General features: G+C 35.9%; 1 protein-coding gene across 2 annotated transcripts in view; it reads left to right on the plus strand.

The window, feature by feature from the left end:
* LOC149572810 (uncharacterized) overlaps nucleotides 1-25,578 on the plus strand; it is a 232,135-nt gene that overhangs the window by 24,080 nt on the left and 182,477 nt on the right. For both annotated transcript variants that reach the window (XM_089813891.1, XM_089813892.1), the window contains exon 2: nucleotides 2,875-2,936. In XM_089813891.1, coding sequence (XP_089670017.1) covers nucleotides 2,875-2,936 — 62 coding nt within the window. The remainder of the gene's footprint in view (nucleotides 1-2,874; nucleotides 2,937-25,578) is intronic.

A 25,578-nucleotide genomic window follows, 5' to 3' on the forward strand; every position in this document is an offset into this window, starting at 1 on the left:
TTGAAAAGTTGCATTTTGTCTCATTTTTCTTGTCTCTTGATAGTGGGAGGGATGGCTTTGTTACCCAACAATAGTGGAAGGTAGTCAAAGGTTCAGTGGCAAGCAAGACTTGTAACACCTGGACACAGTGCATGTTCACCATTTTTGTGCGCCAGCATCATACATTTGCTGTAAAGAGTTCATCTATCTGTACTCTTTGGCACAAGTTTGTAAAATCTCGGGACAAACTTGGTGTAGTTAGTAGAATGGCCATTAAGGGAGGTTGTTAAAGTACTATTGTTATATTTAGCTTTGAATTGATCATTGATTCAAACGAAGGAGAGTAATATTTCTTTGCAGTAGATCTTTCCATAGCGGAAACGATAAAGAACTAAAGATAGAATAAAATGATTCTAAAATTAACTGACTTACAGAAAAGAATGTTGCTAACTAAACTACTTAAATGACCATTATAAGCTAAATTTCACAATATGACTTTAATACCACCCATTAATGGTCATTCTAGCAAGTAACCAGTTGACACAACACACAATCTTTGATGCTGGCTGCAATCGGTTTTCTTCATGCCATTCAACTGCCTTCCAACATGGTGATGGGTAACAAAGCCATCTCTCATGTTATCTAGAGACATGAAAGATGGAATATAAACAAGCTTCTCAAAAAAAAAAAAGATTTTTGTTAATAAAAAATTGAGAAAAAACTTTGAAACCACGATTTTGCAAAAGATCGTCTAATTCTAGGGAAAAAAAACCTTCAATTGCTTTAGAAGAATAGTAACACCCACACAAATACTTCAATATATTTGTAGGAACTCTGTTTGCCCTACAAATCCTAAGCATGAACCAAAAACTCCTGCAGCAAACCATGATTTAATAAAAAAATAATAAGTCATCAAAAGGTTTTGTTGAAGATGGAAAGCCATGATTTTGTGAAAAAGTTGTCAAAAACCCTTGTATCAGAAAAGGGTAAAAACCTCTGAGTTTCAAAAAATTGTCACAACCCTCAGAATCCAGATTCAGGAACAAAGATCCCTTGCAGATCTAAAAAAACTTTGTTTTCTGGTAAAAAATGGTAAAGAAATTGCAGAAACGGGATATGTTTTTATTAAAAAAATCTTGCAAGAAAATTTCTAAAAATTTCACAAAATCCTTAGGTAAACCCTATGTATTTGTTTTAAAAGAAATTGATCAAAAAATTGTCTAGGTAAATCGATGATGACTTTATATTTGAAAATTCTGCCAAAAAAGACCCTATTTTGATGCCATGAAATGATAATTGATTGTTGTTTTAAACAAATGAGAGGTATACTCCTTATATAAGCGATTACATAAGATCTTTTTATTAAGGCAACAATTGAGAACTAATGAGACAATAGTAAGATTCTAAAACAGACTGACAGACTTACATAATAGAAAGTTACTAAATAAACTACCTAAATGACCATTTTAAAGATTATATTTCAATATTACTTTAATAAACTTGTAATGGTTATGTATGTCAGTTAGATTTAGTAACTTTCTATTTTGTCTCTAGTTTTTGATCTTTTTTATTATGGGAAGATCTTGTAATCTTATTTAATGAAGTATTCCTCTCCATCTTTTTAACATTGAATACTTCAATCGATTATCATTTTAGTGTCATTTCTTCTATATCCCGCTTCTGTGCATTCTACTGGATTTCTCTGTGCTGCTATAACATCTGTGTATGTGTCTTTCCTGGATATGTTAAGGCCTATCTAAATAGTTCAACTGGCAGGAGTCTGGGCGGCCACATTGCTTTAGGATGTTAGGGAGTGGGTGGTATCTTGTGGTAAAGAATGGGAAAACCAAAAAGAATTCAGTAACATTGCTCCAAATTAACTTAAAATTCAGAATAACCTCATGTAAAAGCATAAGTAAACAAAACTGATGCTCCCATGGTCAACTTTGACAAGTAATCAGATAAAATGATACGGGCTGCTTGCATGAAATCAAGACACACACCCTTACCCCATTTATGAGGAATGCCAAGTTGAGAAGAACCATACCAGAAGTTAGACACTGACAAGCGGCTTACTCTTACAAATTATAGGATTTAAAATTTAAACATTTCCAATCTTACCAGGATTCTGCTAAACACCAGCTCAAAAAAATCTGGAGCACCTTTCATTTAAGGATAAAGTGTTGAGTGAGAGAGAAAATCCTTCCACTGAATCAAATAAATATTCTGAATGCTTCCATCAAAGAAGGTGGCGAATCCAAGTAAAGAGAATGGCCGGTACAAAGAATGGGGTGCCCTTATCATTAAGTCCCTGTGGATCATAAATTAGCCAGAGCTTCATGCAATATTTTATGCATCATTGACGGAGGCTTTGGGGTTTCTACAACTTCCATTCAGCCCATCATTTGATGTGGCCTATCCCTTCATTTCCAACTTTCATTTTCCAACCTAAGTTGGACTTTTATTGATTATATGTGGGGTGCTTGAAAATTTATCTTTAGTTGTTGACTCGGTTTATTTTTATTAGGCACCCAAAGTGGACAACTTTAAAAGTTTATGTGGAGACCTTTATTCATGAACTTAAGAACTCTACATGAATTGCTGGCCTTTTCATAATGCATATCTGTAATATTTCATTAGTTTCCATTATTCTATAATGTTAGGGAAAGTTCTTTTGCTTTCAGTGTCTATTTATATGATTCAAGAATAGTCTTTTTAGAACAGCATTCGAAGATTAGCACATCTCTGAAAAATATCAATAGTATGTAGCAAATAGTAGAATGCAACTAAAAGGCTTTTAGTTTTATTCTGAATATTGGTTGGTTTTGTCATCCATATTCTTGATTAGAAAATTGTTTCTTGCTATTTTAAAAAAGCTCACATCTTATGTTGCAGATTTTAAAAAGCTTTTTGGTTTGGATCGATACAAAATTAGGTCATTGGGGGCCTCTTGTTTTGTAAGTATCTTCAGTTTGCTTGGCTTTAACTTTATTTTGTTGCAATCTCAATTTCTTCTTTCCAGTCTTCACTTCTGAAAGGTTACATTTGATATGATATTATAATATATTTTACTACCTTGAATTAGTTTACATGGTCTTGACCCTTAATATTTCAGTTTTGAAAAGTTATATTGGCATGATCTCATTTATCTCTCAAGACCATGCAAAAGCAACTAATTATTTGTATTGTGAATTTCTTGTCACTTCACTTGAATAATAAATTCAAGATTTATGGTTTTGCAACTTGGTACATAACAGCTGTTACAGTTTACTCAATGCTTATAATCATTGGTATATGAAAAAATGATGCAATGAAAACATTTTCAGATACATTGAAATATATTTCAAGTTGAAGGGTATGGTGGCATTATAGGACAGTATCTGCTTTGAGCCATTTCAAATCACCCTGTAAAAAACCATGCTATACAATTAGAAAAAGAGAAAGGAGATGAAATGATGATGGGGGATCAATCCTTATCTCCTATGGTACATTAGGAAGGAGAGATAACCCAACAGGCTTTGAATGATCCGAGTGCTGAATAGGTATCAAGATTACTTCACTAATATAGACAATTGATAGGTGTATATAGATGCAATAGGGGAAATTATTGACTTTCTGTGCACACAGACTGATAGAAAACAAAACGCTCAGTATGGTTACTAGAAACCGAAACTAGAGAACACCACTGATTTGTGATTTCAGTTTGATGCTATTTTGCACGGGAGTAGGTCCCTAGGGTGTCTTGTTCACAGGAAAACGGTGCCTGAGGCGTTTTGTTCATAGTGCTTTTGATTGAACTCAGTTGCAAACTATCCAGATCTGAGCTAGGGCGAGCACCACTTGTTCCTGCTCAGAATAATAAGAAAATATTGTGTACAAAGGGGTTTGTCTTAGTCAAACCCCAGTTGAGGAATCAACCTTGAAATAGAAATGAAATTGCATGAAACAAAAGCTTGTAAACGTAAAGTGAATACCAAATATGAGATCTACTTTATAAATTCATATACCTTTGTAAATTGATATTGAGATTATGATGTCTATGAAGATGTTTGTATGTGTAATGTCCCCATTTTTAACAGGTTTCTACAGTTGGCTAGGTCAGTTCACCATCTCGACCCTCGTGAGCTAAGAGTAGGATTTGAGGGTCTCAGTAATGTGGTTATAGGCTTTCCAACAGCCTATGGTGTGTTTTGGCTCCGTTTGAGAGACTTACTATTTATAGTAAGTCATTATGTTGGTTCCGATGAGCTCAATTGAGTTAGAAGAGTTGAGTGATGCTGTTAGTTTTTATTTTGGGCATTTAGCTTGGGCTTTAAGAATCTTGGAGGGAGCGTCTATTTATAATAAGTCATCTTGTTAAGTTCATTCATCATCTTTCATCATTAGGATCACTTTGGTGTTGTCAAATTTCGATTGTGATGCTTCTTCAATTGTTTTTGCAAGATGGGTGAATTATTATTATTATTCATCTAAATAGTCTGAGGTTGCTATTTTTGTTGGTGTTGTATATTGGTCACCTCAATATCATAGCTCGTTGGAACTGGGACAAAAAGTTTTAAATCGTGGGAACAAAAAACAATGGCCTTTTGTGTCAGAATATTATGATATGGTGGAAAGGTCATTTTTGGAGCCAAAAGCAATTAATAAATTATATTATATTGACACTTTATTATATTTTAATTTTGTGTGGAGGAAGTTTCTTAAGTGAAGTTCATTAGGGAAACTTGTGCCATTTTGAAGATTATAAATATCAGGCCATTTGATGGGAAAGGCATTGTTGTCTTGGTTACACGTTTGAGGCTCTGATTTTGTGCCCTTGCTGAAGTATAAGGGTTTGATTGAGATCTATAGCTGAAGTATTGTAGATTCAATTTAGAGAATTATATCGAGATTACTTGGAAAATTGTGTTTAGTTATACAATTTGTCATTTCTCCTACTGTATTAATTGTTGCTAAGGAGAAGTTTAATTTTTTGTGCTATTGGAGGTTGTTCTAGAATTTGTGAAGGGATTCACGAGAATCGTTATATCAAATTGTGTGGTGGTTAATTTGGAGTTTGTTGAGCACTCATTTATATTTGCTACTAGGTGTTATTTTCTTCTTGCACTTTCGAAGCAGTGTTTTCCATATCTGCAGTTGCATTTGTTTGTTTAAGAACTAGTTTGCTGCTGCTAGTCTTCATTTTAGAGGGTTTCAAGGAATGTCTTACTTGTAAGTTAATGGATTGCAACTCCTAACTTTTATTGGGTATTGTTGATTTAGATAATAGGGGATATTTTATCAACTGGGTGGTTGGTATTTTGTGAAAATACTCAGTATCTAAGTTGATATTAAAATTTAGAATTTTCAGCTGTATATTCCTTATGTAATATCCAAATATTTGAGTTGAAATTATTATTGCAATATCTTCCATTTTGCTGCTATATTGTTGTATCAAAAATTGCAAAACCACAAAAATATAAAAAGAAATCATTTCTTCAAAACATATTGTTTGAGAGCAAGCATGGCTCATTACAATGGTATCAGAGTGATTTCCTGCCATCTTGTGGGGTAGGAAAGTTATTTTATTTTTTGATTTGCTATTGCATTTGGAGTGACCAACACTCTAACATTTTCTAGCCATGGAAAAAAATAGGACTGGTAGTTCTAGAAGTCGGTGGAGTGATGAGGAAGTTAGCACGAAAATGAATGCTTTGCGAGAGAGTATGGAGAAATTTAAGCTTCATCAATAGAGGTTGGTGGAGACCTTGTCAGATCTAGAGACAGTTGAGAGGGCAGCGAGGTATATGGTTTTCACCTTTAGAAGGCCAATATCGAGGTTGTAAGGAAGGAAGCTTGAGTTTTCCACGACAGATGTCCATGATGCGGATGTACCTATATTTAGTACAACACCTGCTAGTCCTATCCACAATGTTGGTGATGTACTTATTTCATAGGGAGATGTGGATGTGTTAGTGCCCTTGGTGGACAACATCACTGAGCTTAAATAGGTTGAGGCTCCCAGAGTAGTCTCTATGGTTAGTTTAGAGGTGGTTAATGCTGTAGTTGTCGTTGATTGTTCAGAATCTATGATATTGCTTTTAGGATTTAACTATGTAGTTTTTGAGTCAAACTCATTGACTTATGTTTCACGAGTAGTGATTCAACACGAATCCATTTCTCGTGAGAATAAATGGAACATTAGCACTCATTGGATCTAGGTGATGCTCATAGAGGTGAAGCACTGTGACTTCCCGAAAGGTCACCCATCCCAGTATTACTCCAGCCTGAGCGTGCTTCACTAAGGAGTTTCCTCCATGGTTAAACCAACTCTGCTTGCAACCCCATTTGCAAAACTTTCACCAAGTGTATTGGGTGATGATTCTAAGGAGGTTTTGGATGGCTCCTAGGATTGATGTTTACAAGATCTTACTATTGAGGTGGAAGCTGAGACATGCGAGGAGATTGATACTGTAAGGGCTTCCATTTCTTCAGATAGGGAGTTGGTTGAGGTGCATAGTAGTTGTGTCTCGAATGCAGAGTTGTGCAAGGGCGATAGCACACATATGATCTATATTGTGGTGGGCAATTCTGATTCAGTGTCCTATCATAGTGTAGTTAGTGAGACAAAGAGCTTGCATAGGAGTGTGAGGTTACAGAGGCATCATGTGACTTGTTAGTTGAAGGTGAGTGATAGTGACATCTTTTTACCTCTTGAGTATTATGATGCTATCCGTCAGATGCTAGCTACATCTAGTTAGGGTGCTCCTGTGTCAGATGAGGACGATGATAGCAGTCTTTCCCTAGTAGAGGTTCATGTGCTTCAAGAGACTGCGAGGATCTTGAAGCATATTTACTTTTAGTTAGTTGCTGATAGGGATTACCTTTTGGAGTGGGGTAGCACATGTGAGATGTTAGGGAAAGAGGAGGTGGTGGTTGAGCTCACCTAGGAGCTTGCGGTGATTGTGGACTTTCTTTAGTGTACTCAGTTGGTTCTTCAGGAGTCATAGTCACAGTTGGATGAGATTATTGTGGATTTAGAGGAGGTACAATCGACACCAGCCCCAAACCTTGTTCAGTTACATATTGTGGTTGGTGGTGAGTTTGCTTCCATGATTGGGAATGAGGGACGTGATGATGTGGCAGACACATCCGTTCAGAATATGGGTGCAGTAGGTGTTGGTTCCAAAAATCGCAGATTGGAAATCCAAAAGCTTGCCACTTCTCCAATAAGATTCCACAATCAATTCTGACCAATGAATGAGAATCACCTTGATTCCCTTGCACTTTAGCCTTCGCTAGACTTAGACTGGTAGACTTTCACCTCAAATGCTGACTGCTTGGTTCAAGGCTTTTCTATAGCAAATCTAAGCTTTGGAGTTCTCTAGCTAGCAAGGGCTTTGAATTCGATTACTATGGAGTTATGTGATAGTTTGAAATGAATGTTTGTTTTGTATAAGGTTTTTAACAATGGATTTGAGGTTTCTAAGAAGGAAGTTATAGATTTTCAGACTTCAACTATAAATCCAATACTTCAATGAGAAAAGACAAGTGCTTTAGATTATTCAGCTAATAGAGTCAACTACAATGAAGATTATAACGTACAACTTTATAATGTTCTATGCACATAAACTATAAACAATTTAATAATTGAGACGTGATAGATCAAATATATATACGTAATTCTAAACTAGTCCAGATTGCGCTTTAACTTGTAAGGTTGGGGAGAAAAACTAGATATAGATTCAGAAACAATTAGATATTTAACAATATCTGCTATGATCGAGTTTAAAATGCCATAGATGACCTTGTCACATAAATTTTTTACAAAATTTAAAGATGATTATAAAGGACGAATCAATTGCAGTTTAAATCTCCATGCCTTTAATAAAAATAAATAAACTACATTTTATGTTATTATTAAAATAAAATATTTGAATTGCCATTACAAAGCCATATTAGAAGCACCTTATTCCTCCCTACAAATGCTTTCCTTCTCTTATATGTTTTTTCGAATGTCTCTAGAAATGAAATTCTAGCTATTTATATTGTGTATACAATAGGATGTGACCTTTTAACTCAAAAGTCATATTATTTAATTGCATCGCTTCATTAATAAGCTATCCTTATTTTGATAGTATAATAAACTTCAACAATTTGTTTTGACACCATATCACACTTAATATTATCGTGAGTTCCCCTTTTTTATATCACCATATACTTGTAAGATATTTGGTCATTGCCGTTTGAACATTGTTCATCTGTCGAGCAAGCTTTTATTTATGGTCTTCAATATGCCTCTAACTCTGATAGTTTTCTGGCAACAAATCAGCCTTGTCATTTTGAATCTGCTAAGTCATGGAAATTATCTTTATATTCGACGCTCCTTCAAAGATTCGAACAATTGTTCTTGACCTTTGTTAGTGAGTGTAGTATTCCTTCTTGTCACTGCACACAATGTTTCATCTTCATCGATATTTATCAGACTTAGATATGTTGTATTTTCCATTTGGTCGAAGTCACTATGTCAAGTCATCTCCAGTTCATAGTTTACATTTTTGTGTCCTAGTATAGTGATTTTTACTTGAGATTGCAATAAAGATATGATTGAAAGAATAATTTCTTGATGTCTTCACTGAAATCTTTGCCGTAAATGACTTCTCTTCGAATCCTGTCTATTTTATTTTATGAAGATTTTGTTGCTGGCAATTTATATCATGTTTGGACCATCGATACGAATGTTGGTAATATCATAAATACTATTTAATCATCCCATGACTAATGGTTTCTCAACACGGATGACAGCTCTAGTATTATTTTCAATTACAATGACGATAGTCATATTATAACTGGTGCACCACCAACACGATGACCCCCATTGTGGTTGTCTTCTGTATTTTTAGAAAAGTCATGTAATTATATGCACTGGAGTAACTTTCATGGGTTCTTCATTTTTGAGCCATTTCTCTATGTCATTGTTGTCTTGTGTTAGGGCTCCATCTTTCTATTTATATGCTCAATTCTTTTAAAATATATAAGTGTTGAGTCTAAACTTTCTTTGTGATTGTTCACCTCGTACTTTCAATTCCACTATGTTTTGCTGCTTAATAATTACTTCAATATGAAGACTCTCAATGGCATCTCTTTCTTTGCTTTCTTTCTGATGTTTGAACAACCTCTTGAGGATATCATTTTGTTGCATTCAGTAGAACTTGCGAGTAACTATTTATGGCGAAGAAAATGTTATCTCTCCTGAACTCCATTTGTAGTGTCAAGTACCATATTAATGTCAAATCTTCGAGTTTATTGAAGATCATTATGTAGTGAAAATAGATTTTGAATTGGCATATTGCTTTAGAACAAACCATTTGTGAATTTGTTTCTGTCCAAGCTGGTGAATTATGATATCTGCTGTTGTGTCATATCAGGATGGGTTATTTACTTACGTAGACAAACATCTTTCTGCCAGGCAAATTCCAGAATGCTTGGATCCACCTACTGAATATACAATGAGGTAATTTGTAATGGATTGTCATTAATAATAGAATCTTTCTCTTTGCCATGATGCTTGGGACTCTAGAATTTGCCAAAATTTAGAGTTCCATCAGTAGGTATAGATGAGGTAAGAGTATTAGTGGAGTTGAGCTCTCATGTTGATTTGCTTTCTTCTATTGGAAGCAAATCTATTTCTTCATCTCATACAGTTGATAGCATTGGACAGTTGGCAGTGCCACATTTTCAGAGGGATCAGCTGTGGGTCGCAGGAGAGTAGGTTGATGCTTTTGCATATAATTTCTATTGCATAGAGTCCTTCATGGAGTACCTATTGGAGAGTTTTGATGTGCGGGAAGATTCATAGAGAGTATCTGAGGGTACTCTTATCTGGGGCTCTCGTGCTATTCAGAGGTTCGTGGGAAAGATTGTAGAGACTCTGTCTACTATGCTTCTGTACAAGGATTTTGAGGTTGGGTTTGCTGAGAGAGTTTCCTAGGATCTTGCCAAACTAGTAGTTTGGAGTTAAAGATTTGACTCATCTTCTGATTCCCAATTTGATGCCGATGAGCCCTTGATAGAGATTTGGTTTCCCGTCATTGTGGGTTGGCTCCAGTCTCATACCATTCATTATGGGATAGGTTAGCACCATCTTTTGTAGATGGGATTGATAGCTGCATGTTAGACCACTTGCAGTACCCACACACATAGGACAATTTATTAGAGGTTGGAGTTGGTGATAGTGATTCAAGTTCATATTGTCTTTGTCATCTCCATAGTGCAGTTGGGTGTGTGTATCAATTTGGTGGGGACTCAGTTGTGGATAGAGTTGGTATTTCAATTGTGCTAAGTTTTGATGAATTCTAACCACCTTCAGCACCTATAGTCAGTTTTCAAATTATTAAATCATTGATGTCAGTTATTTGGGTGCTAGTGTTAAAGGAGTTGCTTGTACACAACAGGGATAGTACGCAGTTCTACCCATGGGATCTAGGTGGACTATGATGTTCATTTTGCTTTGGGATTGCTTGGGGACAAGCAATCTTAGGGAGGGAGGATTGTAATGTCCCTATTTTTAATAGGTTCCTACAATTGGCTAGGTCAGTTCACCATCGCGACTCTCGTGAATTGACAGTGGGATTTGAGGGTTTCAGTTGTGTGGTTATAGGCTTTCCAACAGCCTAGTAGCTCTCTCTGTCTTTGGTGTCATTGCTGCCTGTTTTGTTTGGTTTAACAATGTGTTTTGGCTTTGTTTGAGGGACTTGCTATTTATAATAAGTCAATCTGTTGGCTCCGATGAGCTCAGTTGAGTTAGAAGAGTTTAGTGATGCTATCAGTTTTTATTTCGGGCTTCTAGTTTGGGCTCCAAGAATCTTGGAGGGAGAGTCTTTTTATAATAAGTCACCTTGTCAGGTTCATTCATCATCTTTCATCATTAGGATCACTTTGGTGTTGTCAAATTTCGATTGTGATGCTTCTTCAGTTGTTTTCACAAGACGAGTGAATTATTATTATTCATCTAAATACTCTGAGGTTGTTATTTTTGTTGGTCTTGTATGTTGGTCACCTCAGTATCATAGCTTGTTGGAACTGGGACAAAAAGATTTAAATCACAAGAAAAAGAAATAGTGGCCTTGTGTGTCAGAATATTATGATATGGTGGGAAAGGTCATTTTTGAAGCTCTGATTTTGTGTCCTTTCTGAAGTATAAGGGTTTGGGATCTACGACTAAAGTATTATAGATTCAATTTTGAGAATTATTTCGAGATTGCTTCGCAAATTGTGTCGAGGTATACAATTTGTCATTTCTCCTACTGTATTAATTGTTGTTAAGGACAAGTTTAATTTTTCTTGCTGTTGGAGGTTGTTCTTGAATTTTTGAAGGGATTCATGAGAATTGTTATATCAAATTGTGTGGTGGTTAATTTGGAGTTTGTTGAGCACCGATTTTATTTGCGGCTAGGTGTTATTTTTTCCTGCTATTTGGGAGCAACGTTTTCCATAGCTGCAATTGCATTTGTTTGTTGAAGAATTAATTTGCTGCTGCTAGTCTTCATTTAAGAGTGTTTCAATGCATTTATTACCTATAAGTTCATGGATTATAACTTATAATTTTTTCTGGGTATTGTTGATTTAGATAATAGGGGATATTTTATCAACTGGGTTGTCGGTATTTTGTGAAAATACTCAATATCTAAGTTGATATTAAAATTTGGAATTTTTAGCTGTATATTCCCTATTTAATATCCAAATATTTGAGTTGAAATTATTATTGCAATATCTTTTATTTTTTTGGTATTGTTGTATCAAAAATTGCAAAACGTCAAAAACACAAAAAGAAATCAATTCTTCAACAAAGATTGTTTGAGAGCCAGCAGGGCTCATTACAGTATGTTGCTTGAATGCATAAAAGAATCAAGGGCGCCTTTCACAAATACATAGATCCACAAATACTCCTCAAAGATCTTCAATGTTGGTATGCTTGATTGGCTCTTGCCTTGAAGCATGAATGGATGAATAAACATAAGATGGACAAAGGATATTCTTGCTTGATTGAGATCTCCTCTACATCTTCTTCATAGGAGAGAAGCTTGGTACAATGGAGAAGATTTCCTTTAAAGTTATTTTGGATGCTTGACAAATGCTTGAAATCTTGATCTTGAATGCTTGGATGCAAAATTGTAGAAGAGCTCTTGAAATCTTGAAATGGTTCTTAAAAAAAAGAGGAGAGCTTGGTCTACCCATCAATCTAGGAAATAACTTTCAAAAAGTGTCAAGGCTGTATGCCACAGAGGGGTGAAAGTCGTGAGATGATCGGTTATGAATGCAAGTATGAAATCAAACCTACAACAAATCAAAATGGTTCCAGCAATAGGAACCATCGCTTCCTAGCGACAGGAACATAACAGAATTGTAAATATCTTTGTAAACAATCTAAAAGTACCTGAAATATATAATTGTTCAAACCTTTTTATACTTTTAGCTACTTAGAAAATAATAAACTAATCACACCAAACTACATCATACAACACACATTCAAATTAATTCAAACAGATAGTAATTAGTTCAAACCCATAGAAATCTCACTAAGTATCCTGTAAAAATCTCACCAAGTATCCCTAGATTGGGTCCTTCCTCTAGTTCATGAGGTGAGTGAAAACAACTTGATTAGGCTGCTGTTTTGATCTTGAAACATTTAATTTTATTTATTAAAAAATAATGGACTACAATACATAAGTCTGTTTACAGAAATCTATCTACATGAAAATTTGTGTACAATAATAACTGCTTACCCCCAATCTGCCTCTAGAGTTGGTAATAACTCATGTCTATCAGAGCCACCAGATAAGGTGGTATAAAATAGCACTTTTTATTTTGGCGTACATCCAATAAAATAACGATTCTTTCCAGACCTTGGCCACTGGCCACACATTAAAAATGGCTTAGGAACAACAACAAATGAAAAATAGGAAATAGGTAGATTTCTGTTTCTACCAAACAGCTATGAAATGAGTCATGAGTTCTCCTAGTATTTCTGATGTCACAGTAGTTATTGGTAGACAATATCATATGCTGAAGTTGCATAAATGGCTGGGATATCATGAATAATATTAGGGGGTGTCTTCTATTAATAGAAAATACTAAGTAAATGAATAAGCATATGGCGTATATGAATAAAGTATCTGTTCTGTGTTATATTGTGCTATACTACGTGTTAATTATCCTTTTACCCTGTACGTTAAAAATTTGGCGCCGTTGCCTATAAGGACCGGGTGCTATGAATGCCGAACACATTGAATAAAGATAGAAATAAGAATCCAGAAGATGACAGCATAAGTGTGGCATGAGAAGTATTAAACCGCACACAGCAAAGCGATCGGAGGCATAGACTCCAAGAACTTGCTGAAGGGTACCGCAGTGGTGGCACAGGAGGTGACCACGGTACCATAGGAGCACTGACGAACAGAGTGCAGTCGCCAAGTCGATCAAGGGAGAGGTTGATAGAAGAAACCCGAGAAAGGTGAAGGGTGATTGAGGGAACAAAGGAAGAATTGACAAATTGGTATACACCAAGGGGGAATCCAGACGGAAGGGAAAGGATCAGTGCGGCTCGGAGTGTCGAAGGAACACTAGCGTGGGGTGGACTCTTCGTCCCTGATACACTTGACGAGCAAATACAGTTTGGTCGAAACAACCAAGTCCTTGAGGAAGCCTTCACACCACTTGAGAACATAGGTGTCTGTAACGCAAGTGTTCAAAGCGGCATGGAAGTACAGAACAATGTAGGTACAGACAACAACGCACGACAAAAGAAAAAAAGGGTACCAATGGCCGGTCCAAAGGAAAAGTTACCAAAGTTCGACAAGGATGGCACGATTGACGTGATCAGACACTGTAAAACTTGCGAAACGATTTGGACTGCGAATGGAGAAAATGACCATGACGAATGGGCAAGGCAATGTCCAACCACCTTACGAGGTGTAGCAATCGCTTGGTTTTTGGACACCGATCTGGAAAAGCTAACCACATGGGAAAACGTAAAGGAATTTATTACAAAATTTCAACTGTTACAAGACGACAATGAAATAGTAGCAGAAATATACACCACAAAACAAGGAAAAAATGAAACATTCTATGTATATGCTAGAAAGCTAAAAGAATTAGTAAATAAAATGGAAAGTAAGCCAATAGACGGGCTGAAAAAGAGATGGTTCATAGAAGGACTATGCTCGGAGTTAAAAAGGAAAATGAAGATCGTACCGCCATTGTTGTACACTGAAGCATACAGTCGAGCGATGGACTTAGAGAGTGAACGAAAAACAAAAAGAAGAAAAGCAGATCATACGACTCGGATGAATCCTCTTCTGAAGATAGCAGTGGTGATGAAAAGGGCAATAAGAAAGTCTGAGCTCTCCAGAAGGATATGATCAGGATGATGAAATAGTTTAAGAATATGCAGAAAGGGAATAGCTAGACCAAAGAAAACGAGCTATGGTGAACAGAATGTAAGACAAAAGGTCACACTAAGGGATCCTGTTCAAAGAATCAGTTGTGATATCTGCCAAATTGTAGGACATTTCACAAAGGAATGCCCGTTCAATTTGAAAACAAGAGGGCATCAACAAGTGCTCCTAATGCAGGAAGCATCCACATCAGGAGGGAATGAAAACACAAACAATGACGGTACCACCTCAGGTGGGTACAGAAACAATGGAAGGGGACAAAACAACACCAACAACAATAATAATGGGGGCCATAGTCGGATTCAGTATGTTGTGAACGGTCGACCAATGGTTCAATGTCGGGCATGCAACTTGTGGGGCCACTTTGCACAAAACTGTACAATGACGAACACACCAAAGTTATGCAAATGGTGTGGTCCTAGAGACCATGAAGATGCCAAGTGCTCGAAATTGAAATTAAGAGTGAATTTGATCAGCATTGAAGCAGGAACGAACGAAGAGGAAGTCTTGGCAATCACGCGTAAACAGGCAAAGCTGTGCCCAGATCCGACGGAAGAAAAGAAGAGATTGGAAGAAGCACGGGCAGAAATTGAGAAAGGGATGCAGTTAGAGAAATCACAAATAGAGAAGGGGGACACTGCGGGTACCTTAATGAGGAATTGCGCAGAACAAAACATCATAAGGCAGATATCACAAACTGAAGTGCCAGTAAAATTAAATGATTTGATCCTCATAATGCCCGACACTCACAAACATGGCTTCGGCTCTAAACTACCAGAAGAACCTGGGAAGGAGAAGGAAAGCGAAACAAGTGTAGTAGACCCAATGCTGCTAGCTTTGACATCAGGAAGGCATCCAATGGTCGTAGAAATGGGTATATTGGGAACGATCCTCTCAGACACAATTGTGGACAGAGGTTTGGGGGTAAATGTCCAACCAGAAGATACCTGGAAGAAGCTGGGACAATCAACGTTGTGGCCACCCATATTCTAATTGCTAACTGCAGACCAACATGGCATTAAGCCTTTAGGGATCCTGATGGCACAACCAGTAATGATTGGAACACAGTCGTTCCTGCTCGACTTTGTAGTTATCCCGGTAAAAATAAGGGGATATGATGCCATTCTTGGATGAGGATGGCTCATACAAGCAAAGGTTAAACATGACTGGAAAAAGAATACACTATCAATGGAGAGTAGAGGATGGAGATTTATTATTGATTTACACACAAATAGTGGGAGAAGAAGCTGGATCGTCCGATTCAGAAGGAGAGGATGAAGGGAAGAAGTAGATGGAACCGGATGAGGAAGGAGTCCTATGGTTGGAAGGTGGATCGAAGGACAATGATTTGGATTTGGTGAACGGACTATTTCACTGGCAGATGGAGGATTATGAACTCTTTCAAAGCTGCAACATATTAACGATAGAAGAAGAACGTAATGTAGACAGATTTCCAAAAGAATTTAGGGAAGTAAAAGAAGGGAACGCACAATTGAATGAAACACCTGCACATGTATTCAGTAAGGAAAAGCCAATAAAATATGAAAAGGCCACAGTGCAAACCATGAATCTGGGAGATGATACCGAACCAAAGAACATACTGGTGGGAGATAATTGGAATCCAATATTAAAAACAACTGCATTTAAAATAGTACGGCCTTTTAGGAGAGCAAAGCAAGTACACCATACAGACAAGCATCAAAAGGAATACTAGCAGTACGGGCATGTGTGGAGGAGAGTAGAACGGAGTACATTTTCCATAAAATTGGGCCATATGGCCTATTAGAAACGTAAGCAAGAAAGGAAGGTAGTAAAGAAAAACAAAATGCTATACGACCTAGGAAGGACACCCTATGGCCAGGCAAAAGACGATAGGAAATCACAGGTGATCCACCGTATGGTCAGATAGGAGAAGATATTGCAAATGACACACCGTACGACTCAAGAGGGGAATAAGTATTATCGTACAAGTAATAATTAGCTAATGAATTGGACTGTACGGACCCAAGGAGAACACAAGTTAATGCACCGTACGACCTTAAGGAAATCACAAAGACCGTACGACAATTTGGATGTTCAAGAAAGATTGTACCAAAATCCAGAGAGAGCTATACTAACGCAGAGAAGAGAAGAATATACCGTACGGCTGAAAATTTGCAAGAAGAGACCTAGAGGTGCACCGTACGGCAAGCACAGGGCAAGGGAAAATACCGTACAGACTAGAGGCACTGTACAGACAAGGAGCTACCACCGTACGGCCAAGTAGATGCCTACCGTATGGACATGAGAAGTACCGTACATCCAAAGAGTACTGTACGGACATCAAGTAACACTATACAAATAGTAGTATGGCAAGAGAGGATTGGAAGAGGCATTGTACGGCTTGGGAGATACCGTACAGTTTGGGAGGACATTGTACGGCTTCAAGACACTGTACGGCTTGGGAAGCTAGCAAGAATACCATCGTACAGCTAGATAGAAGACATCGTACGGTCAAAAAAAGGGTGCTGTACAGTCAAATCAAAAGCACCATATGGCCAAGAAGCATCATGGTACAAACAGTGGAATATGAAAAGAAAACTAGGAACAAACAGGCTATAGGGCAGTATGGATAAAGAGAACACATGAGTATGGACCGCACGGATGTACGAGCTTAAGGAGCACAAAAGGAGTCGACCGTACGACACAAGGATAGTGACATACTTTGCTGTATGGGGTTAAGTGGTGATATAATAAAAGGGATCAGAGAAGGACAGAGGTACAATAATAAAGTTACCCTTTGGAGGCTGTACTAGAGCATTCAAGAGGAAGGAGCCGTACTCTTCAAGAAGCAAGAGGTTCAAAAAAAATAAAAATGATGACAAATCAAAACAGTTCAGAATGAGTAACGTATCATACCGAAGGGAAGGGAAAGATATAAAAAGGTAGTAAAACATAAGCCATTGGCAGAAAGAGTGTGGAATTGGAAGAAAATCACAAAAATGGTGTGTTCCATGGACTTTCGTGTGAGTTTGAGAGTGCTAATTTGGTCTTGGTGGCGGGGGCTTGACCCAGCTCGGGGCAATGCCCCCTAGACCCCCAGTCAGTTCAGTTATTAGTAGTGGGAAGTGTGACCAGTTGATGAGACCTAGAGCTACTGCAAGCATGGAGTGTTTGTATGCCAGAGGTGGAGAGGGCATTGGAGCAAGCCTTTTAGCAGGGGTGCCACACTTTGAGGCACTTGGAGTATGTATTGGACTTGAGGCTGTCTTGGTGGATGCATAGAGAGCTCGGGAGAAGCTGATCATCCAGCTAGAGGTAGTAGAGCGACACTTGGCTTAGTGTACCTAGGATTTGAAGTAGAGAAGGTGGCACGGTGAATATCAGATTGGCTAAAGTGATAGTACTGTGTTAGTAGAGGCTACAGATGCAACGTGTTTTGGAGACCAGTTTGGTGCAGACATGAGAGGAGTGTGAATGTGATGTGACGGGAACAAATCTATTATGTTATAGTTAGTCACAATTAATGTATTCCATTTTGTTAATCTGTCTTGGTAATTTTTGTAATTGTTGTTCGGAGACGACTTTTCTTTTGGGAGGGATGATGTTGTCGGTAAAATCTATATTGTGGCCGACGGGTAGAATAGTATCCGAATGGGCGCATGATGGTTGAGTCACCCCTTCAGAAAGGTATGTGTACACCATTCGGAATGGATTTTGTAATAATCATTGTAATCAATCATATCGAATATTGTAGTATCTTCTATATACATGCGAATAATAAAAGGAATACTTCTATGTTATATGTTCTTGTCTATTGTTTGCATGCATTAATAAATCGTTTACCTTGTACAATAAACAAGAATCAATATTTAAAATATCAAATTCGCCTCTAGATTTGCTAATAACTCATGTCCATAAGAGCCGCCAGATAAGGTGGTATAAAATAGCACATTTTATTTTGGCATACATCCAATAAAATAACAATTCTTTCCAGACCTTGGCCACTGGTCACACATTAAAAATGGCTCAGGAACAACAACAGATGAAAAATAGGAAATAGGTAGGATTTTGTTTCTACCAAACAGCTATCAAATGAGTCATAAGTTCTCCTAGTATTTCTGATGTCTCAGTAGTTATTGGTAGACAATATCATATGCTGAAGTTGCATAAACGGCTGGGATATCATGAATAATATTAGGGGGTGTCTTCTACTAATAGGAAATACTAAGGTGAGAATCAATATTTAAAATATCAACCAAATTTTATTTAATATCCCTATTGGATATTATCTCCAAATTTTCTCACCATAAATTTTCAGAATGCAAACAGGTAACTCATGCAATAAACTTTTAGATTTACACATTAATTGTCATGACCATAATGTTTTCTATAGCTGTAATAACATCTACATTGTGTTCTTCCTTGATTGTGCCCAGTAGATTTTAAAACATGGTATGTATTAAATCATACAATCCCAAGTCAAGTAGAAGATTGCATAGCACAATATTTGCGAATGATTTTAGTATGGCTGCCCTTCTTGGGAAATGACCACTGTTACTGTTGCCAAGATGTTGAAAAATATCAATAATTAATTTAAGTACATTTTTCATTATGTGTTCTTTGTAGGGTTCTTGAGGTGCTAGAATTCTTGTAACCTCCATCAAACACGAAGTAGACAACAACCTTACCTTGCTATCTGAGTGCTTTAGCCACTTGTGGGGATTCAAAGCAGTCACTATAGGAACAAGAGCGATCTGCAATAATTTGGAAGGTGATTGCTCAACCATGCTTAAACATCCTTCTAGTTTGATCAAAGTGATGAGTTTATTTTCTCTTGTTTGCGATTCCAAAGCCAATTGACTACTTGTTTCATAAAGTACTTTAGCCAAGCTTATGGTTGATGCCATTTAGAAATTTGGTATTCTCATGTCACCGAGGTTTATAGTTTTCCACCTGCTGAACTGTTTGTTGAGATACAGATAGAAGTAGTGCCTAAAACTGATTTCGCTTATAGAATTTTGATGAACAGTTGTTATATAGTTGGATTTCTCGAGTTTATGTCTTGAACTTGTGCAGATTTTGGTTGCCTTGTGTAATATACGCCTAAAGTGGAATTCAATTAATAGTAATTATAATATATAAAATATATATTTAAAAAAATAAACATAATAATTTATTAGTTTATAATAATATAATAATATATTATTAAAATAATAATAAATAAACAATATTGGGTGGGGGCCCTAGCTTGGTTGGCTAAATCTTCCCTGTTGCAGGGGGTTGGTCACGGGTTCTAGTCTCCCCCCTCCTCGTGGTACCGGTGGGCGTGTCGCGCCAGTGCTACTGGTCACGTTAAAAAGTTTACCAGGCGCACTTAAAAAAAAAAAAAAAAAAAAAAAAATATTGATTGAAGTTTAAACATTATATCAATAAATAATTTATATTAAATAATAATAAATGGGATAAGGAATTAATTTCAATAATTAAACTTATTAAAGAACCATAAACATTTTCATGTGAAAAGAAATCAAAATAAACATCACAATATAAATATTTAAAATAATTATTGAATAGAGTAAATGAAATAACTATGGACCATATAATAAAAATAAAATAATATAAAGATATTAAAAGACATTACATTATGATTGATACGAGAAAGCTTTAATATCCAGTGATCTATTGTAATCATCTAATTAACTAGATCGATTATAGACTTAAAAATAATTACCTAAGACTGCCTCTAGTTACCTAAATGAAACGATGTGTCTTCACTATGTGACACTTCCGTCTCTATCACGTATATATAAATCATATATTCAAGAGAAGGGGGGATATACTTTTACCTAGGATCTGACTTATCCATATCAGAAATCAAGCCCTTCGTTCCATACTTGGAACTACATGCGTTTGAGGATTCGGCTACGAATTAACCCATCGAACACCACCGAATAAGACAAAAGACTCTTAAGCATACTTTAGCGGACATATCAAAGAACTTCCGACAGATAGAGAACGTCTTAGAGCAATAAGGCATCGAATAATTCCTCCCTTAGATTCATCAGGATAATGAATTCCAAAGCATACTGAATATTACAGTCAACGGCAATATACTTGAATAATCCCTAGTCTAAACATCAAGTTGGCAGGCGGTACAATACCATATATCATCAAAAGATACGTTATTAATTACATTGTTAGATTACTGATCGGCAACAATTCTGACAGTGGGGAGATTATCCAGTCTGCCATTTCAGATACATGGTGGTGAACAACCAATATATCAGCCTCTGAAAACTACAGAAGATTGAGATTGAGCATTATATTTTCCTATTGGGATTTTATATTTGTATAGTCTTAAAAGAAGCCAACCTTCTACAGGAAATACGTAAAATACATATTGAAAGCCATTACAAAGAGGGAAGGAAAATATTATATTAAATTGGCATTTTGATCAAGCATATACTGGATAAGAGGTTGAACCATTAGCAAAGACTACAAGCATTATTAAAAACAGTTCACATTCATATAGAGGAAAATATCAAGTTCATCGTGGAGATAGAAACTTCTAATGACATTGTAGTTATACAAAATAATATGATCACAAGTTATAAGTCGTAAAGGATATGGAATCACAGTTTATGGGTGTAAGATAACAGTATATACTCCTACAGGGATATCTTTATTGGATTTCAAGTATTGATACATATTAGAGATACATTTTTGGTTCATACCAATCCCAATAAATTATAACCAATTCTGATATTTCCGAATAAGTCCACAAATCCAACAAGAGTTAAACAAGGGGACATTACAGTGGTATCAGAGAATAGTCCTGCCATCCTATAAGTAAAGGCTTATGGAAACTTACGAGAGAAGGACAAATAAAACTACAATGATATATCAAGATAAGTTTTCTTTCTTATTTTCAATAATTTTAAATAAAATATTATGATTCTTTTTCAAATTTGATATATTTATATTGTTATCTAACTCCAAAATGAAATTTCTGTTTCAGGGTCATTAAATTGAACATCAAATCACATTGAGATTTTAGATTGCTTGAGGACAAGCAATTTTGGGCGGGATGGACTGTAATATCGCCCTAAAGTGGAATTCAATTAACAGTAATTATAATATATAAAATATATATTTAAAAAAATAAACATAATAAATTTTTAGTTTATAATAATATAATAATATATTATTAAAATAATAATAAGAAATAAACAATATTGATTGAAGTTTAAACATTATATCAATAAATAATTTATATTAAATAATAATAAATGGGATAAGGAATTAATTTCAAGAATTAAACTTATTAAAGAACCATAAACATTTTTATGTGAAAAGAAATCGAAATAAACATCACAATATAAATATTTAAAATAATTATTGAATAGAGTAAATGAAATATATGGACCTTATAATAAATATAAAATAATATAAAGATATTAAAAGACATTGCATTAAAATTGATATGAGAAAGCTTTAATATCCAGTGATCTATTGTAATCATCTAATTAACTAGATCGATTATAGACTTAAAAATAATTACCTAAGACTGCCTCTAGTTACCTAAATGAAAGGATGTGTCTTCACTATGTGACACTTCTGTCTCTGTCACGTATATGTAAATCGTATATTCAAGAGAAGGGGGGAATATACTTCTACCTAGGCTCTGACTTATCCATATCAGAAATCAAGCCCTTCGTTCCATACTTGGAACTACATGCGTTTGAGGATTCGGCTATGAATTAACCCATTGAACACCATCGAATAAGACAAAAGGTTCTTAAGCATACTTCAGCAGACATATTGAAGAACTTCTGGCAGATAGAGAACGTCTTAGAGCAATAAGGCATCGAATAATTCCTCCCTTAGATTCATCAGGATAACGAATTCCAAAGCATACTGAATATTACAGTCAACGGCAATATACTTGAATAATCCCTAGTCTAAACATTAAGTCGGAAGGTGATGCAATACCATATATCATCAAAAGCTACGTTATTAATTACATTGTTAGATTACTGATCGGCAACAATTCTGACAGTGGGGAGATTATCCAGTCTGCCATTTCAGATAGATGGTGGTGAACAACCAATATATTGTCCTTTGAAAATTACAGAAGATTGAGATTGAGCATTATATTTTCCTATTGGGATTTTATATTTGTGCAGTCTTAAGAGAAACCAACCTTCTACAGGAAATACATAAAATACATATTGAAAGCCATTACAAAGAGGGAAGGACAATATTATATTAAATTGGCATTTTGATCAAGCATATACTGGATAAGAGGCTGAACCATTAGCAAAGACGACTAGCATTATTAAAAACAGTTCACATTCATATAGAGGAAAATATCAAGTTCATCATGGAGATAGAAACTTCTAATGACATTGTAGTTATACAAAATAGTTTGATCACAAGTTATAAGTCGTAAAGGATATTGAATCACAGTTTATGGGTGTAAGATAACAGTATATACTCCTACAGGGATATCTTTCTTGGATTCCAAGTATTGATACATATTAGAGGTACATTTTTGGTTCATAATAATCCCAATAAATTATAATCAATTCTGATATTTCCGAATAAGTCCACAAATCCAACAAGAGTTAAACAAGGGGATGTTACACCTTGATATATAGTTTGTAAGTTTAGTAATCCTATCACTAGTCTCCCCCAATTGATGTTTTAAAATTTATTCAAGTACTTAGATGCATTTAAGATCAGATCTAGTTAATAAGGCCCTGTTCTAATTCCGACAGACACATTGCATGCTACGTGAAAGACTTTGTTTCTTGCTCTGTAGTTAATGGTTGATTGTTTCCAAAATGAAGGAATAGATACTAGCATAGGGCATCCTTGTTTACACTGATGGATGTGTAGGATGACTGGTGTACTATTTCCAACTTCCCATGTCAACACCATCAACAATTTTAGTTCAAATTTATCAAGGAAGAATCAGTGAGAATCGAGCTTAACAGATTATGGAATATCATTTGGAGCTTTCTTTGGAATCATCAATGAGAACACAACTAGAACATTCCAACGATTGAAATATTTTTGATCTATCTATTGGAGGTGACTTTCTCTATTAGTTGACACGTTTGATTTGAAAACTTCTAGTTCCTTAAAAATGTCATTTTACACTCTTTGAAAATGGCATCTCCTGATTGACATTATTTTCCCACATGTTGCTTGCTATTCTTAATATTTTCACGTAAGTTTGGCTTATTTAGCTCCCCGCTAACACCTTTAACCAGGGAAGCAATTATATCTGAACTCTCTGTACTTCACCTGTTGGTTGGTCATGGATATTGGATGCACTCAAGGATGTATCTCTTGCAAAATGTGTATAATGAAGAGATGCTCTCACCTAAGTTCACAAATACAGTTAATTCTCCTTTATTAGGAAACTCTATTTCCAGATTTGACACACCCAAATTCTCGTGCTACTATTTCCTTCAAACAACCCCATTACTCTCTCCACAATTTGGAGTCACATACGACTACCCATTTGCTTAACTCCAATTGCTAATTTGTAACAATGAACAATTCTTGCAACAAGAATCTTGTTATTTAAACTGATCTTGCAAGCTTGGCTATAATGTGCCCAATGCAAAAAGCAATGGACTTATTTCCTTTATCATTGATACACGGCGAAATCACAACCCATTAATATGTTTGTTTCATGTGCATAATTTTTCCAAGTATTCCTGCCACGAATATGGATGTCAAGGTCTAGAGACCGTTACAAGATCTCTAGCAGATGCTACTTAAGTCATTCTCTTTCATGCCAACCTTCGTTACTCTTTCTGGTAATGACAACCCATTCCAAGGTAGGAATCCTTTGCTTGAAGTAGTTAATGTAACATCTCTGAGCACAACGCTGTCTAGCTGGAGTTTCATTCATTGACATTAGCTAGCTGCCCTCTGAATATTGGTAACGACACTCTGTAATGACCTCTGAATTTATTTTATAACATAATGTTGAAGATTCTAATTAATTCCACAAAAGATTAACTGTTCCAACTTTAAGTTGCATCTGCTCTACAATAAATTATAGTGTAATGCACCCGGGTCAAAACCCCGGTGCACCCGGTACGTGTAAGCACTCGGTGCAGGTGCATCACACACCCGAGTACCCCCTACGGAAGTTTTCCCACCACTGCACCCTCGTTGCACTGGTCGAGCACTTGGGTGAAATGTGGTGCTTGGGTGCTTGCGGGGTGCTTCCTAGGTGCTCGCGGGGTGCTTCGAGAAGAGGTCAAAAAAAGTAAAAAAAAAAAAGTTTTTTTGCAATTATTTTTGTTTTTGTTTTTTAGGCATGCTAACCCTAATTGGGTGTAGGTTCCATGTGGTCTATTTGAAGGTTCAATAAGACCAATAGATCTCATTTTCATTTCACCATTTCATTTCATTGTTTTGGAGCAGCAAGGAGCTAAGTGAGAAAGAGAGTTTGGAGGAGCTTGTGAGAGATTAGTGGATGGTTTTGCAAAGGATTGCAAGATCAAGAGGAGCAAGAAGGTTTGATTTGGCAAGTGTCTCCTCAAGTTCAAGGTAGGGTTTTTTTATTTTACTTTTTTTGGTTTTAAAAATCAATTTATAATTTTTAAATCTAGTATTTAGTTTTACTTTCAAGTTTCAACTTAAATTTTTAAATGTTTCATTCTTGAATCTTGTTGATAGTTGATAGTTCTTAGTTCTATGATTTTTATTATCTATATTAATTTTTTAATTTTTTTCATTGTTCTTAAAATAAAAATATGGCAATATGGCATATGCTGAAACATATTTACTATTTAGTATTTACTTTTAGTATTTAGCTTCCTTTTTTAATATTTTAAATTTTTAAATAGTAAATGCTAAAATTAAATAGTAAAGTTTTAAGTTTAAACTTATTTTTACTTGGGCTAAAATGTATCATGATCATTTTTATAATTTTATTTTCATTTTGTGAAATGCAGTTTATAAATGGCATCTAGATCCGGCCAAAGTGCAGAAGACATGGAAATTAATGAGGCAAGTGCATCTATTATGAGCCTGAACCTAAGCCTGAAGGAAGTGAACACGAGGCTGTTGTAGGTGGTCAATCTGAGCTTGAGGAAGAGCCTCCTTATGTTGCACCAGGGGTGCCTTCTATTGATTTCCCTTCAGAGATTTTGAC

This window comes from Cupressus sempervirens, chromosome 2 (assembly GCF_028749045.1).
Source record: "Cupressus sempervirens isolate cs-2001-9-10 chromosome 2, ASM2874904v1, whole genome shotgun sequence".
In the NCBI taxonomy this organism is placed as follows: domain Eukaryota; kingdom Viridiplantae; phylum Streptophyta; class Pinopsida; order Cupressales; family Cupressaceae; genus Cupressus; species Cupressus sempervirens.